This window comes from Gordionus sp. m RMFG-2023, chromosome 5, assembly GCF_954871325.1.
Source record: "Gordionus sp. m RMFG-2023 chromosome 5, tfGorSpeb1-WG-v2, whole genome shotgun sequence".
NCBI lineage: Eukaryota > Metazoa > Nematomorpha > Gordioida > Chordodea > Parachordodidae > Gordionus > Gordionus sp. m RMFG-2023.
Window position 1 is genome coordinate 16,108,871 of NC_088779.1, and position 19,365 is coordinate 16,128,235.

Consider the following 19,365-nt stretch of genomic DNA (forward strand, 5'->3'; position numbering starts at 1 on the left):
GTTAAAATATTATATTTAATATAAAAAGATTTTAAAGACAATTAAAATTCTTTATTGATTTAATAACAATTATGATATATAATTTTCTCATGTTTATAAATATAGCATAATATTAATTATTATATTTTATGGATGATTTTAAAAGAGGCAATAAAGATTTCCCATCGGCACTGTGGAGATAGGCTGAAAACTCTTTGCATGAATAGTTATATTTTGTTTAACCATAAGTTCAGCTTCCAATGATGACGTTCTTTTCGCCAAGCAGTAGTCATTAGACTGAATATTCTCTCTGATGAAGCATTTGAATGCGGAATAGTAAATATAAAATTGCATATTTTCTCTATAAATGGTGAGTTTTTATTAGAAAGAAAATCCATCCATTTTTCTTGGGTATTCATGTGATTGGCAGGGATGTGAACCTTTCGACAAAAAAAAAGGTCCGGTAATAAATTTAAAAAGGACCCGGGTCCAGGGTTCGGGTTCAGAGGGAACATAAAAATAATGACTCAAAATAAAACTTTTTTTCATTCATTTTTTATTATACTTCAATATATACACATTTATAATTCGAAATGAGATCATTTATATTTTAAATATTTTATTCAATCGCACAATCATGATATCTTCTAAAATATCATCCTACAGATTTCCACGTAAATTAAACAAAATATATTTCAAAGATGAAAATCCACGTTCTACGCTTACCTAAAATAGATAGTCATTTTTATAATACATAAATTATTGTACTTGTGTCGCCGGTACAGCCATGACGATTCTAGACAATGTATATAATTCTGGATATATTGAAGAATTTTCCTCCCAGAATTTTAAAATGTTTGCATCTCTATTTATTCTCTTAACTTCCGAGAACTTTTCTATTAAAGATACAATAGATATTTTTTGCTCCTTTATATCAGATGATAATTTAATTTTTTTTTTCTATCTTATAGTAAAATTTCCAGATCATCAATATCGTTATCATTATCATTGTTATCGCTACAACCAGTAGATATTGTTGTAACCACCAATGTATTGTAAATAATAGAGTTTTGGGTATGACATAAATCTTCAAGATGGTCTATAGCCATTTGTTTTTGCTCACTACTTAATAAAACCTGATATCGCGGGTCTAAATATATCGAAGCATATACAAAACTATTTTGTAAATATTGTTGCTCTCTTATTTTCATATTTCCTAATACTTCATTTGAAAAAGAACTTGTTAATCTCCCTAACTCTAATCGACATCTTAACCATATGCTATAAAAATCCGATAAACATAATTGTTCTGCTTGCAATCTAAATGTTGTTATTTTTAAAGGAACCAGCACACTAGTAAGCTCTTTTACTTGATTCCAATCATCTTTTGACAAAATGATTTCACATGCTCCTATGATAAAATCATTACAGAAATCTTTCAAACTTAATAATCGCTTTAGCATCATACATATAGAGGACCAACGTGTTGTGCAATCTAAAATTGCCATTTGCCTTTTCATGGATTTTAATATTCTAACAATTGTGGGAGTTCTTAAATATTTTACAACATCCCTTGCTTTATCAATTATAGTTTTAAAGTGACTATTTTTTATGGAATCATTAATAGCCAATTGTAGGGTATGGGCTGCACATCTGATACAGTATATTTTTGTGGAGAAATTTTTTGTTATTTCCTGCAAATCAATTTCACTTATTTGCTCATAATTATCATCATCATCATCTATATCATCAATTTCTTCCAGTAAACATTCATTTAATAATTTGATTGATTTTATTAGATTGGCACCATTATCCGTAGTAATCGAATAAACGTTTCTTATAGGAATAAGAAATTTATTTAATGTTTCTAATATCATTCTTTTTATATTTTCAGAAGTTGAACTCTATTTAATCTCCTTCATAGCTAAATTTCATAATTATGGGAAAATTATCTTTCAAATTAGATTATATTATTGGTTTTCCAACTATTTATTAAATATTGATATAATTATTTACAACATATTTATTAACTATTATCAATTATCAAATAGGTTCATACAAAGTTAAATAACTGAAAGGTAAATTAAAATAATAAATACAATTAAATATTTACATATCTTTATCAAGCATTTTGAATATTTTAATTTTTTTAAAACTTAATGTGTGCAAAGTGTTTTGTTATTAATTTGTGAAAATTTTAAGGATTTTTTCAAAACTTGGATGCAGCCTAAATAAAATAACTAATTTTTTTGATATGATGATTTGAATATATTTGATAACTTATAATAAAATTATATATTTGCAAAACACTGTCAATTTTGATTAATTTAAATTTACTGCTCAAAAAACATAACCTTAATATTTTAACACTGCAAAATAAATCACTTAATAAAATTTTTATATATGATATCAATAAATTAGCCTTTAAAATTAAAATATTATTACTTGCAATACAAAATAATTCTAAATATTTCACTTTCAAATCAAAATAGTCAAAGTATTTCTAATAAGAGCAAATAAATTTACATAATAAAATATTATTACTCACACTATAAAATATTGTATGGTATCAATATCTAAATAAAATGAAATGAAGTCCAGGAAGAAAAACAAGAAAAACGCGGAGATAAAATAAATGATTCCACGAAAAAAATTAATAAAATTATAAAAAATTTTTATTATTTTTTAAAAATTATATTTTTACATTAATTTAAAAAAAAAAATTTTAAGTTAAAAATTTTTAACATCCTGAACCCTTGGACCCTCCACTTTTTAAAAGGGTCCGGGTCCAGCCAAAATACGAGGGTCCTGGAGGGTTCAGGGTCCCGGTCCGGGTCTTGATTCACATCCCTAGTTTTTTGATAATCCTAATAGGAATAAAAATCCTCAAAGAGAATTTCTGTATCTTTGGTATTTTATAATCACCAATAATTTTTTGTAATTGTTCAAATTCTGACATTATTTTAAATAGGGCTAAGATATTTCCATATATTATCTATAATATCATAACGTTTTTCTACATATTCTATAATATTTTTTATAAATATCTTTGATTCATTTTAAAATATTTTTAGAAATGCTCCCATAAAAATTTTGTTGAATTTTTAAATTTAATGAATTCTTTAGTTTTAGGATAAGATCATGTATATATATTGCTAATACATCTTCAGATTGCAATTGTAAATTTATGTTATTAACTAAAGTGTCAAGGTTAAGGACAACATCTAAATATGCCTCTGCAAAATCATCTCCTATTTTCAAAATTGGTGGGGTTGCTGATATTAATAAAAATTATCTTTAAGGGGTTGAAAATACTTAAGCATCCGTTTAATCGCTGGGATAATGTAAGCTAGTGTGTTGGAATATGATGACGTAATTCTGACCATTTTAAATTGCACCATTTTACCAATTCTTTTAAAATTGTAACTCTTTTTGTCGAGTTGCTAAATTCATTATAGCATTTAATTACTATACTCATTTCATATTTGAGAAATATTATGGCCTTTTTAAACGAATTGTGAAGAATGTGGCATATACAACCCATTGGTATAATATTATTACTATGGCTTTTCAATTCTGTCCAAATAATTTAATTTTTCCCAAAGTTTACAGGCGTTATCTGCACAATAGGCCGTTACATTAGCAATATTAAGTTCAGCGAATTTTAAATTTTCTAGCAAGCATCTAGATATGTTTTTAGGGGTTTCACGGTCAGACGAAATATTTCAAAGTAATTAAACATTTATTCCATTCTTTTGTTGAAGTATCTAAGTAATAAGGGAAATGTTTTTATATTACCTTTATTCTATGCACCCGTTAGTATTAACGGATGATTGTTTTTTAGATCTTTTATAATATTTGCCCTTAATTTATTTCATTTAAAATTTTAATAGTTTTAATATAAGATTTATAAAATCCATAAAAGAAATGTATAGTTATTTAAATTCATATTGTAATTATACTTGATAAACTTTCTAAAAATTGAATTTGTGTTGTGGGTAATTGATCAATGAATATGATTGTTTAGTTGGACTATTAACAAATACTACAATTTTTTTAAATATTTTTAAAATTAATTTATAATTTTATATTTGTTTTTAAAATTAATTTATAATTTTATATTTGTTTTTAAAAATATTTTGAAAAAATGTGTGAGAAAACGTGGGTAAGTAAAAAATTAGGCATGAAATCGTGAGAATCACGGCTAAATCGTGACATCTGGCAACCCTGCTCACTCTTGTAGCAAAAATATATAAGGAGTATAACACAGTGGCGTAAAAATGTGAAAAATAATATATTTTTTTAAATTTTTTAATTTTAATTTACTAACTGATAAAAATGCTTGAAATTTAAAAAACACTATTGTTATGTTTATATTAATCTATTATAATAATCCTCAAATAACGTCAATCAAATTTAGCATTGTAGAAAAAGAAATGCTACCAAAATCACCCAACCAGCTTAAATTTTTTACAGTTATTCTTTTAATCATATTAATTTTTTAAAATAATCAATTAATACTACCAAAAACCCAAGATACCTCATCAGAAGGCCTTAAGATATTGGGCTGCAGGTCAAATATTCATTTTTCATAAATATAAAATTTAACAAATTTTATTTAGATAAATTGTCAATAAAAGAAATCGATCTTCTCTTATCTTATCTAGCACGTTGGTCATGGACCTGCCCAAAATGAGCGAACGTGAATTACTATAGAGGCCCTATCCTCCATAATAATTATGCCGATTTTTTTCCTCAAGGATACCAACAAACCTTGTAACCCAGATATAATTATTAAGAGGAGAGGAACTCACCCAATCCAATAATAATAATAATAGCATAGTGAATAAGATTATGAGCATATTTAAAAGGAAAAAAATAGTAGTACTGTATCATCCAATACAAATTATTAGTCATTAGTTAATTATCTAACATTATTTTTTTATAGTTAGTCTTAATTTTTATTATTATTATGATTATTAAATTTATTTAGTTTATTTACAATTTGTTCCCAATTATTAGTTAGACAATATAATTATATTTAATTTTTATAATTATTTAGTTTAAAATATCTATCTATTTAATCTATTTGACCTTAAATCTCATAATGTAATGTAATCTATTAGAAATTATCTTACAATGTGCACTAATTTAATCTGCCTTCATTTACTATAGCCCTATTCAATTACTTCAACTCTTAGATATATATCAAAGCAATATAAGAAATTGTATTTTTAGTATTAACATAACTTTACTTACTCAACTTTCATTGTTATATCAAAGTAATATATGGAATTATATATTTAAATAATAAACCAAATTTAATTTAATTTAATCATCATCTTTACTTGTTACATTCTCAGCAGTTATTCGTCAAGTGTTCGTAAATAAGTCTTAAAACGATTTTGTAAGTTTTCCTATCTAACGAAGCACGTTTTATGAATTCCCAAGATAGATCTATGTCCGATAATGATCGAATTATTCTACCAAACCAACTATTTTTGTAGGATAGGAAAGGTTTGAGAGATAATTCTTCTAAAGGGGTAATAAAAAGGGCTTGATATACTAGGTTGTTTGGGGCTTGTCTGAGAATGTGCCCTAATATTTCGATTTTCCTATATTCACATAGTCTATATATAGGGAGAATGTCACATCTGGACCAAAGATTATGATTTGAAGTATTATACGGGTAGAAAGTTTTGGTAATATATCGAAGACATTTGTTAATGAACGCTTGCATCTTTTTACTTTCTTGCTTGGTATCTTTCCAAGTTTCTATACCATAGATTAGGGAGGGGAATATTAAAGTTTTAAATAATCGAATCTTTAACGGAATTGATAATTGATTCGAACTCCATATTTTCATAAAGGATCTATATTTCTGTCTGCCTTTATTTATTTTAGCTATTAGGTCTAGCTTTGTATTTCCTTTTCTATCTAGTATCACTCCTAGATATTTTAGTTGTTGAACTTCTGCTATTTTTTCCCCTTGTATCGTTAGATTTATGTTTGTAGGGGAGAATATTGATGTCATCAACTTTGTTTTATCAATATTTATTTTTAAACCAAAAAGGTCAGCAACTTGGGTCATCATGTCCACTAGCAATTGGAGGTGTGATATAGAATCTCCTATAATACAAATATCATCGGCAAAAGCAAGAATATTAAATTTCACGATGGGAATCTGAGCTAAACATTGTTTAGTCACTCTTTTTATGATATAGTTTGTAATAAAATTAAAAAGAAGAGGAGAAAGGACACATCCCTGTTTCAAACCTATCTTAACTGGTATTTTTGTTGATTTATGACCCGCATGGATAATTTGTATCGAGTAATCGTTATAGATATTTTTTAATATTTTTACCAATGAAGTTGGAGTATTAACTTCTTCTAATGCTATCCATAACCTATCATGATTAATCGTATCAAAAGCTTTCTTAAAATCAAGAGCAATAATTATTAATTGCCTTTTTCGTATTATAGATTTCTCCATTTGTATCTTTAAGTTGAGAATAGCTTCAAGAGCATTATGTCCCTTTCTAAATGAAACTATAGAATCCACATAATCTCGTTCTATAAAGGGTTTGAGTCGATTTAAGATTAAGTTAGTGAAAATCTTATAAACTATAGAATTTAGTGAGATTCCTCTCCAATCCTCTAGAGTTTTAGGGTACTTAGTTTTTGGAAAATTAATTAGTATAGCTGATAGCCAATCACTAGGGCATATCCCTTCCTTCCATACTCTCGATATGATAGGGAATAGTATATCGGCGGATAATATAGGGTCCGTTTTTAAATATTCACTACGAATATTATCTTGACCACACGCCTTGTGATTTTTTAGTTTCTTTATTATATTTATTATTTCACTCTTAACTGGATCTATGGTTCTATCTGTATTTTGGAATAAGGTAGAGGGGGAAGAATGTGTAGATAAAGATGTAGTATTATGGGTATTATCTTGAGGGAGAAATAATTGTGGGGACCAGAGGTACGAAGTGGATGGACCATGATGAATGGAAGACTCACTTTGGTTTGGTAAATGTAATAATTTAGATGGCAAGAGATTATAAGAAGAGGAGTTTTGAGGGCATAGATCCGAAGGCCATTTAGTAGGGTTCTGCTGAGGAGGCCAGGAGTTTGAGGAAGATGCATTTTGGACAATGGGAGATTCTAAATTTGAGTTGTATGTAGAATTAGATAAAGGATTTGAGATATAAGAATTTTGAGCGGGAAGGAATTGGGGAAGTCCACGGTTTAGCGGATTTGGAGGCCAGAAACTTGAGGTAGATGGACATTGATCAATGGGAGATATTACTATTTGGTTATTTGATGTAGAGGAGGGTTCGTTGCAATTATTTGATGTAGAGGAGGGTTCGTTGCTATTAAATATTTTAGAGTAATGTGAAACCCATATTTCCATTTGTATCTCTGGATCTGTGATTTCTTTTGCATTGTGACTAAGTTTATAAAATTGCTCTTTTTTGAAGGAAGTGAAGGATTTCAATAATTTAAAAGCTTTATATGAATCATTTGCACTGAACGAATTACTTATCTCAGTGGCACGATCCTCAAGGAATTTCCTCTTATCTCTTCTGAGTTTATGACTAATATCGTTTAGGATATACATGGCTCTGTTTCTCCTATAATGACCACTCCCCACTAGATTTGAAATAAGATTTTTTGATTCTATTGAGATCCAGTCCGGATAATTCATCTTGGCTGGTAAGGAATTTGATGCCGCATTGTTGAAAATGTCACGGGTATTTTCCCATAGTGTGTCTGAGGATAAGTTGTTAGTATGATTGATAAATTTATGAGAATTATTTCTGATTTGTTCTATATATTCAGTTTTGATATTGTGATCATTTAAAGCCTCGATATCTAATTTGGGACGTTTCGAAAGTGACTTTCCGTTTCTTTTCTTCCTCATATGCCATATCTTCGGGTCTATTACCATAGAGCAATCTATAATTTTATGATCAGAGTTAAATAAAACCTGATGATGAACTTTAATATTTTTTATCCAGCTCATAGTCGACCTATTACAAATAAAATAGTCTATTTGAGACCAAGTATTGTATGTTGGGCTAAAATATGTGTATATCTCTCTTTTATCCGAATGTTCGAAGAAAGTATTAGCTATACGAAGATCTAGCTTATGACAGAGTTTTAATAGTAGTTTTCCTCCAATATCGGATTTAATATTTAGTGTTCCTGAACCAAGGGAAATATGATTCTTTATATCGATTTTTCCTACTTTCGCATTAAAATCCCCAGCAATTAGTAAGTTTTCGCGTTTCGGAAATTTATTTAGATATTTGTCAAGAAAAGTGAAGAAGAGTTGTTTTTCAGTATAGTTCACTGGTATATAGATATTTACAATATTTAAGGTTTTACATCTCGTATTTACTTTTATGCTACATACCCTACTATTTACGCCGTCGAATTTTGAGATGTAGCCCGATAGATTCTTTTTGATCAATATACATACTCCACACCAGTTTTTTTCAGTTTCGCCCGAATTAAAGAGTAGGTAACCTTTGCAATTAATTTTACAAGTATCAATCCAATGTGTTTCTTGTATACAAGCAATGTCGACCGCTAGGGTGTCTAATATTATTCTTAGTTGGGCAAATTTATTATTATTTAGGGATCTAGCATTTAGGGATATAATTCTTAGAGAACCAGAAAAATTGTTCATTGTAATGTTAGTAATTAAAAAATTAGAGCAATGATTTATATTACTAGATTAAAAATTTATTTAACGATTTATAAAACAAGATATCGGACAATATATGTTATCAAAATTACACTATATAAAATAAAGTTTTTCTGACAATTTAACGATTTATAAAACTTGATTTCGACAAAAAAAATTTTTTTAGACAACTTATATCACTATTTATCAAGGCAATTTTTTTGATAGCTTATTACTACAATTATATAGATTTTTTATCAAGATTTCTCTATAAAAAAAAAAATGGAATTAGAATTATCATAACAATTTCCGACAGCTACAACGATATAATATGAATAAATATAGCTTAGCCATGTGCATTTTGTACGATTATATATTTTAAAAAGGTTATATAAGTAAATATTTGCATTTTAAAAACATCATACTTTATGAGTTATCACTTCTATAAAATATAATAGGTTTGTTATTTTGCATTAATTGTTATAATTGGCAATTTCGGCTTATTAAGAATGAGTATTTTAAAATTGGTTTCAAAGAAATTTAAAATTCAATTATTTTATTTTTGATGAGAACAAGAATACCAAGGTAAAATAAGAGAGGACACCATCAGAGTCTTGACATGAAGGCTGAATAAAGGAGAGTTTTAATGTCACTAGGAATTTATGAGTAAAACAATTAATGAAATGTTCAGAAAAAATTTGTTATTAAAAACATTTCAGTTTAATATCCATGTTAGGAAGAGGATTCTGAATATAATATGAATGGCATGCAATTTCTCCCTTAACACTGAATCTTAATTGCTATTTAAACCTAATAAGTTAAGCTTGGATTTTGACCCATGACAAATATTTTTATTAATAATCTTCTAAATAGCCAATTGTAATGAGGTGGATACCACCACGTAGTTTTTGTGACACAATCAGGTTGTTACCATATTTGATTCAAATCTATGATAGGATGTCTTTGTAATAGTATTTATGAAGGTCTTAAAAACATTTAATTGATTTTTTGAGATATGTGTAGATTTTATATGAAATTCTCAGTGAAAACTATTGTGTTTTATGTGAAAAATTTGTTAAAATAATGAATAAATCCAATTATTTATTTATTAGATTAAATTCATATAACTCATAAATAATATTATTTTTATTCCATATTTTTCATTATTTGTTTTTTCTCTAAAAATTTATGGAAATCTTTGCAGAATGAATGGATAATCCTCTCATTTGGCTATTGATTAAAGAAAAGGTTCTTTCAACGTTGGCATTATGAGCTCATATAGAAAAAAAATGAAGTTTGTTATAATAGCAGTTAACTACATTTTTAAGGATTGGAATATAAAGAGAAATCAGACCTACTTTTAGTGAAGAGCTGATTTTGAATATTCAACTATCTGAAAATTTAATAAATTATCTTTCATTATATCTATTTAATTTTTTTTATCCATCATTAGTTTCAAATATTGCTTTTACTTATGAAGTATTAATTTATTATTTATGTTAACAAATAGTGCCTGAGAATTATATTATTCCATCTCCACTATTTTGTGTATTTTGAATATTAGAAATGTTTTCCTATTTTTTTAATTTATGGATGTGTATATTTAATAATATCTCATCACTTAATTATATAAAATACCATGATATATTTATTAGAAAATTATTTTTATTATTATTCTAATACTGGAGATATAATAAATATAAAATTTTATTATTATTATAGGAAATAATTCTATTATCCAAACAACTCTCTTTAAATCCTAAAATATTATTGAATAATAATAATTACTATTATAAACAATATAACATGCTAAAATTTTACTTTAAAAATTTAAATATAATATTATAATGGAATGAATAAAAATTATGGTTAATTTTTTATTTTTTGGATTAGTAATATCAGGATCTTTATATAAAAAAATTCAATCAATTAAAATAACTCTTAATTCAATTAACATAATACTGAAAGCGTTTTAAAGAATTAGGCTGGATAGAGATGGATTGATTATTTTTTGTAAATGGAATAATATAATATTAACAATATGAAGAAATAGGGAGATGAATAATCTACTAGCTATAATTTATCTTATGAGTAATTCTAAGATTTTTTTATGTAAAATTATTCTTAAGTCAATCTATCAAAAATAATATTTTTGACAAAAATGGAGATAAAATAACCTGTAACTTAGGTGTCAAAATACTTTGATGTTTTAAAATGGTTTAACATTTCAATCAGAGATCTTCATGGGGAGGATTGCCACTCATGGAGTACCAGGTATAATATATTTTCTGATGTGCCAAAGAGGCATGTTGATAAAATAAAAAGCCTAAAAAATTACATTTAAAGTTAGCTTATTAAATTGTGACTAGCTTAAAAATATATTGCATTTTTTTCTTCTAATAATATATTTCAATATTGCAAACAAAATGATTGCCTAAATAGGGCTGGGCTGAATAAATCAAGGCTCATGAAGGTTTCTAAATTCAATAAGTGAATTATTTCATTTCTCATCTGGCTTTTTTGAACTTAAAAGAATGGGCAAACCACAGATATGGTTATTTAAATTATTTGCAAAAGAATTTTTGATAATTGTTGGACACAAGAAAATAAAGAAAGTCATTGTGAAGTGTAAATTTTAGCGGCAATGTGAAATATTCGGCAATGTGAGGTAGTGGTAGGCAGGGTAATTTTAACCAGGCAATGTGTTATTTTTGTAATATTATATTATTAATAATTTTTTCGTTATTATTAATAATTTTTTAAGATTAATATTATATTTTAATTTGTTATATTTTTTTTAAAATATATATTTTTAAAAGAATAATATATTAATTTTTTCAATATATTTTTTTGATTGATATATTTTTTAAATATATTTCTTTTTTCTTGATATATCTTTTGATCGCTAATTTTTTTTATTTTTTGTGTTATATGATTTTTTAAATATATTTTTTTGATTGATATTTTTTTTTAATATATAATTTTAAAATGATTTTTATATATTTATATTTTACGTAATTTTATCTATATATATCTTTTTATAGTTAATTTTTTAGGTAAAAGTGACAAATGTCATAATCGTTATTTTTAAACTTTTTTGAGTTTTTTTAAAGTAAATAGGTACAAATACGTTTTGTAAACATGTTAAATTAAAATTTCAGTTAGTCACTATGGAAAAGTGACAATTGTCATAATCGTTATTTTTGAACTTTTTTGAGTTTTTATCAAGCAAATAGGTAAAAATATGTTTGGTAAACATGCTAAATTAATATTTTAGTGAAAGTGTACTATAGAAAAGTGACAATTGTCATAATCATTATTTTTTAACTTTTTTGAATTTTTTTAAAGTAAATAGGTAAAGATATATATTGTAAACAAGTTAAATTAAACATAGAAAAGTGGCAATTGTCATAATCGTTATTTTTGAACATTTTTAGTTTGTTTAATGTAAATAGGTAAAAAGTTTTGTAAACATAAACATGTTAAATTGAAATATCAATATAGGTGTACTATAGAAAACATATTAAATTAATATTTCGGTGAAAGTGTACTATAGAAAAGTGACAATTGTCATAATCGTTATTTTTGAACTTTTTTCAGTTTTTTTAAAGTAAATAGGTAAAAATAGTATTTGTAAACATGTTAAATTAATATTTCAGTGAAACCAAGTTATCATACCTTTAGAACAATGGTTGGCATGTCTTCAATAAGATCTGGGCAAGGATTTAGACATTGCCAATGTAAGCAAAATTGCACAACTAATAGATGCAAATGCAAGGCATCTAAAATGTCTTGCAACTCACATTGTCATGCTACAAATAATAAATTTCAAAATAAATGATAATTTTATATTTATATTGAATTATATTGATAATAAAAAAAATGAGTCGCAAATATTGTTTTAAGATCTTATAGGGAAGGCTTGCTACCAGATTTCCGTTAATAATATAGCGTAAAATATATTTTAATAATATTAAGAAGCATATAAATATAATAGGGGGGGGGGAGGCGGGGAGAAGAAAAATGTCGCACCCATTTTACCAAATGTGTCTGATTTGGTAAATTTTATTTAAAATAATAAAGAATTTATTCCTATCAAATAACTAAAAGTGCATATATGATGTCACAAAAATATAAAAAAATGAATAAAAATAATGACCTTATAAAAATTGTGAGAAATATTTTAAAAAAAGATTATAAACCCGAAGAAAATTTAAAACATAAATTGGCCAAAGGCCTTCAAAGTAGAAAGCCTAGCATTATTCAATAATAATATAGTAAACAAAAATTATCCAAAGTCCTTCATTTCTTGAAATAAACTTATAATGTTTGATGTCTAATCTTAGTAGTCAAAATAAATATAAATATGAGGGCTAATTGAAAATTATTTCTTAAATATATTCATTTTCGAAAAGCTATTTAAAATTTTGATCAGATTTAAATTTCAATATTAGCTCTAACTTGTAATTTAAGATCGTTAAAGTGAATAAATATTTAAAATGTATTTACTACAGCAATCTGAAATAAATAAGTCAAAGATATTAGTTAGTTGATATACAAATAACTGATGCAGGATTCTATATTAAATATATTTCGTAGTTGAACATTTTAGAAAAAAATTCAATTAACTCTCTACAATTATTTTAACTGCTTGGACTATTATAAATTATGTTAAAAAAACATTTAAGGATGCTATGAATGATTAAAGTTTACTATCATTATATTGCAGAATGTTAGGCTTATCATTTGAAGATCTTCGGCCAGTTTATATTACAAATTTTCAACGGATTAATGATCGAGTTGCAGGAATATTTCTCATAACTTCTATCATTAATTTTGAATATATAAATAAAGAATTAAGGAATTTTATTGTTGATATTACTGTTAGTGACTTAAAAATATAAAACATATCTAAACTGAAATTTTAATTTAACGTTTACAAAACATATTTTTACCTATTTAATTTAAAAAAACTTAAAAAAGTTCAAAAATAACGATTATGACAATTGTCACTTTTCTATAATACACTTTCACTGAAATATTAATTTAACTTACAAAACATATTTTTACCCATTTACTTTAAAAAAACTCAAAAAAGGTTCAAAAATAACGATTATGACAATTGTCACTTTTCTATAGTACACTTTCACTGAAATATTAATTTAACATGTTTACGAAACATATTTTTACCTATTTACTTTAAAAAAAAGTTCAAAAATAAAGATTATGACAATTGTCATTTTTCTATAGTACACTTTCACTGAAATATTAATTTAACATGTTTACAAAACATATTTTTACCCATTTACTTAAAAAACTCAAAAAAGTTCAAAAATAACGATTATGACAATTGTCACTTTTCTATAGTACATTTTCACTGAAATATTAATTTAACATATTTACAAAACATATTTTTATCTATTTGCTTTAAAAAAAGTTCAAAAATAACGATAATGACATTTGTCACTATTACCTAAAAAAGTATCTATCAAAAGATATATAATAGATAAAATTACGTAAAATATATATATATAAATCATTTTAAAAATATATATTAAATATCAATCAAAAAAATATATTTAAAAAATTTTATTAAAAAAAATCATATAACACAAAAATATAAAAAAAAATATCAATCAAAAAAATATATTGAAAAAAAATACATATTAAAAAAAATATCATTTAAAAAAATATATTGAAAAAAAATATCAATCTAAAAAATATATTGTAAAATTAAAATATATTTAAAAAAAAATATAAAAGAAATTTATAATAAGAAATTAATATTAAATAATAATAAATTAATCTCAAATAAATAATAAATTTATTAATTTTTAAAATAGAATAAATACATTGCCTGATTTAACCCGGCAATGTATACTTAGCCGAAATAACAAAATTACCCTGCCTACCCCTACCTCACATTGCCGAATATTTCACATTGCCGCCAACATAAACATGAAGTAAATATTAATCAATTTTTATTTTGGCAAAATACCAAAAATAATAATGCCTGTTGTGATCTTGCCTTAAATTTACCTATATTTTAGGAATTTTTCAAAAACCCTTTAGTAAAAATGTAAGTTAGTAGCTGATAGCCCGTCAAGAATATGATTGGTTACTAATGAATTTCGCCTTTATTTGATGATGGATGAATCAAAAATTTTCCTATCTTATGAAGTGTTATTCAAAAATTTGCATTTATTTAGATAATGGGTTATTCTAAAATTTTCCATATAAAATATGTTAGAAATATATATTTAGTAATTTTGTATTATGGGCACAATTAAAAATCTTTTAAACTAAATTTTTATTCATTTATATTTATAATTTGTTATCATAAAAATATATTCTTGCTAGATGAGATTTTATGGGGTTTAAATCGAATATAAGTTATGTAAAATTAATGAATAAAAATTTAGTTTATAAGATTTTTGATAGTGCTATAAATTAAAATTACTAAATATATACTTTAACATATTTTATAAAAACAATGGAAAATTTTAGAATAACCCCTTATCTAAATAAATATAAATTTCTGAATAACACTTCATAAAATCATTCATCCATCATCTAATAAATAAAGGAGAAAATTCTGATTCCCCGACATTCCCGACGGGCTACCAGCTAATTATAAATAATAATTGATCTACAGTATTTGATTATTTTTATATTTTTTTAAATAAATATTTAATTATTGGATTGTATAAAAGTCTAGTTTGCTATATTGTAATGAAAAAACAATTATTAATTTATTCCTATTTCAACAAGAACCCAAATCTTAATGACAATCAACCAATACGACGGATGTAAACAATCGTGTAATCAATAATCAAACCGTCGTATGACCACAAATAGCGTATTTCTAAAAATGTCAAAGATGAACGATATAATATCGAGATGACAACCAGCGACAATAAAAAGAGATATAAGCTTTTATATAAACCGCCAAAGTAAAACAAGGGAAAAACGATTCGATATCAAGAGAACATCAATGATATAATTGATGTGCTGGCCCAACTGTAAAAATGTTGAAAATTCTATTATAGACGAATAGCGTTTATGAAACGATGTAGAAAAAAGAAACATAAAATAATTTTTTAATTATATGTGAGTGATATATTGAATTTTTATACACTGATTATTATTTATATAGTTATGAGAAAAATGTATCATTTTGTCCCGGGTTTTCGTTCCTAAAGAAGGGGATGTGTGTTAATATTATAACATCGTATCAGGTCAATTCAGCGAAAATTTTATCGCGAAAAGTGTTTCTCGATACTTTTATCGCGAAAAGTTTTTATAGCGAAGGTAAAATCGTGAAACCAAATTTGCGAATTTATCTCCGCGAAACAGTTATAGCGAAGACAATTTCGCGAAGCCATTGTCGCTAATTTATTAGAGCGAATACATTTTAACGAAACATTTTACGCGAACACTTTACAGCGAATTTTTTATATCGAATATGTTTGCGCGAAGTCATTATCGCGTGAGCATTATCGCGAAACAATAAATATATTGCGAATGCATTTATTTAAAGGAAAACAACATATTATTTAATATTTGATGTTTTTAAATAGAAAATGATATGCTACTATTGTAATATTATTTTTGTTACAATTTATTAGTGATCTTCACGCCCAAGATTTTAAGAAAAAATATTTCCTGAAGTTCAAAAAGATTTTTTAACATATTTTAATAAAAATTTAAATCTTCTTTGTAAATATATCTTTTTGAGGAATTCTTTTGTGAAATTTATTATAAATATACAATTTTTAAGTGAAATCTTTTATAGCTTTTTTTAACATTTTTGTAAAATTATCTATTTCTTAAGTATATTAAAAGAGGTGGGTTTTCTAAATAATTTTTTTTATAATATTTATATTCAACTTATTTATGTTATTTTATATGATCTTTTTAAGGAAAATAATTTAATGTGACAATTGTCATATTCGTTATTTTTCAAGATTTTTGAAATTTTTTGACACAAAAGGATAAAAATATCATTTATATTGTAAAGATGTTAAATTATAAATTCAATGAAGATGTTCCAAGGAAATATGGCAATTATCATAATCGATATTTTTAAACATATTCGATTTTTTTTAACCTTAAATTATAATTTCAATTAGGATGTACCATATAAAAGGGCCAATTGTCATAATCATTATTTTTAAAGTTTTTTTTACAATTTTTGATGTAAATGGGCAAAAATGTAAATTGTTTCATGTTAAAATAAAATTTAAGCGAAGATGTACAATAGATATAAGTTACAATTGTTATAATCGTTGTTTATAAAGTTTTTAGAATTTTTTGTTGCAAATGAGTAAAGATATAGATTGTAAACATGCTAAATTAAAATTTCATGAAGATCTACCATTGAAAAGTGACAATTGTCATAATCGTTGTTTTTAAAGTTTTTTGAATTTTTTTGACCAAAATGCGTTAAATAAGTATTGCTAGTATGTTTAAATAAAACTTCAGTGAAGATGTACCCTAGATAAGTGAAAATTATCATAATCATTATTTTTAATTTTTTTTAACGCAAATGGGTAAAAATATAGATTGTAAACATGTTAAATTAAAATTTCATGAAGATGTACCATAGAAAAGTAACAATTGTCATAATCGTAATTTTATAACTTTTTTAATTTTTTTGACGTAAATGGGCTAAAATAAGTAGGGGAGACCGAGGTAAAAGTATAGGCATTTTGCATATTTACCATATAAATTTTAAACAAGAGTCAAACACAACAAATTATAGATCAATGTGTAGCCCCATCCCTCTTCTAAAAGATAAAAAAAAGTGTAGCCCTCTACCTAATATATTTTAGGAGCTATGATTAGTTATGTAAAACTACTCATTTTCGCCATTTTACCCTGTACTAGGGTAAAGTGGTTAAAATAATATTTGACACATATTTATTGTTTTATTTAACAAATATTACAAATTTAAGATTTATTTATGATTTTTATTTAAAAACTAATCGATACAATAAGGACATGTAAAATAATTATCATAATTAGCACATTTAGAATGTGCCCATTCAAGGCACATTGTACATTTTAGCCATTCATCGCCCTCGCGACTATTTTTATAGTTTTTTATTACAAATAACACATAAACAATTATTTTTTGATATCTTTTTTTTCTCTGAATTAATAATTTTTTTTATAAGGTGTAGATGTTAATATTTCTGAATTCTTTTTTTAGATATTTTAATTGAATAATTTTGTAATAGGTATTATAGATGAAGGATTGAATACTTTATTATAATTTTTTGAGCATGATGGTAACATATCATGATAAGGTTCATCAATATCATCTGGATCATTTTCGTTCAATAGATAAATCACTATCATTATTTTGAGTCACTGTAAGATTTTGAGTCACTGTAATATTTTCATCATTATTTTTAAATTCAATATTGAGCTAGCATTTGAATTATTACAGCAGATAAAATCTTGTTCTGTAAATATATTTGGGTTTAAAGGAAATATGCCACATGCTAAGAACCTATTTAATATATTATTTGGTGTCACTGCCCTTGGTATTTCATTTTTTAACACTCCTGGAATATCATAAATCTGAAATTGTTGCCCCACATAATTTCTCATCCATGTGTCAATAGCTCCATTATAAAACTTTTTCAATGGCCCATAAACTGCTTTGTCTAATGGTTGGAGTTTATGCGAGCAATGTGGTGGAAGTGTTAGAATAACAATCCCATTGGAGCGACAATAGTTTATAACGGAAATTGAACAATGAGAGCTATGGTTATCTAAGATTAATAAGACATTTTTCTCCTTGGATGCACTAGAATATTTTTTAAAGTGTTCCAAAAAAGATAAAAATTCCTCCTCTTGCATCCAACCCGATGCGTTTCCCACACCCTTAGATCCAATAGGCCCATCACGAATAAAGTGATCTTTGTATCGTTTTCTTGGAAAAATAAAAAATGGTGGAATGCTATGGCCTATAGCATTGATGGCTAAACATATTGTAACTAACGTTCCTCTTTCTCCTGACGTTATAGAGCCGACTTGTTTGGCACTTTTCTGTGCTATAATTTTTGCAGGAGTTTGAACGGTGGTGAAACCACTTTCATTTGCATTCCATATATTATGTGGTTCAAAGTTATAAGAATTATATAGCTTAATTAAATTTTCAAAAAATTTATTGACATTTGTGGGATTGAAGCCATATGCTCTTGCTAGACTAGTAGTTTCAGGGGTACGAATCGAAAGTTGGGAATGTCGTTTTCTAAACCCCATAAACCAGTCCTCTCCAGCCATACCATTAGTTGTCTAGCTTTCTGGGAAAGATTTGCCATATTCTTTAGCAAGCTGATATGAAAATCCTCTTATCTTGTTAATTTATAAAATAAAACAATTTCATTTTAATAATTAACAATACCAGTTCCATAGAGTTTAATTTCATAATTTTAATAATGCTCAATTTAAATATCAATATTAAGGTAACTTTAATAAAAATGCTTATTGAGCATTATTAAAATTATGAAATACAATATAATTTCAATTGAGCATTTTTATTAAAGTTACCAAATTAATATTGATATTTAGATTGAGCATTATTAAAATTATGAAATACAATATAATTTCAATTGAGCATTTTTATTAAAGTTACCAAATTAATATTGATATTTAGATTGAGCATTATTAAA

At 25.4% G+C, this 19,365-nt stretch overlaps 1 protein-coding gene across 1 annotated transcript; it reads right to left on the reverse strand.

Moving 5' to 3' along the window:
* Window positions 1–18,070: 18,070 nt before the first annotated feature.
* Window positions 18,071–18,976, reverse strand: LOC135930208 (uncharacterized). Its single transcript, XM_065466989.1, has one exon. It carries the CDS (start codon window positions 18,974–18,976, stop codon window positions 18,071–18,073), a length of 906 nt encoding a protein of 301 aa, XP_065323061.1.
* Between the last annotated feature and the right edge of the window lie 389 nt (window positions 18,977–19,365).

Excerpts from the sequence above, each read along its gene's own strand:
- LOC135930208 (XM_065466989.1), bottom strand. The coding sequence starts at position 18,976 with ATGGCTGGAGAGGACTGGTTTATGGGGTTTAGAAAACGACATTCCCAA.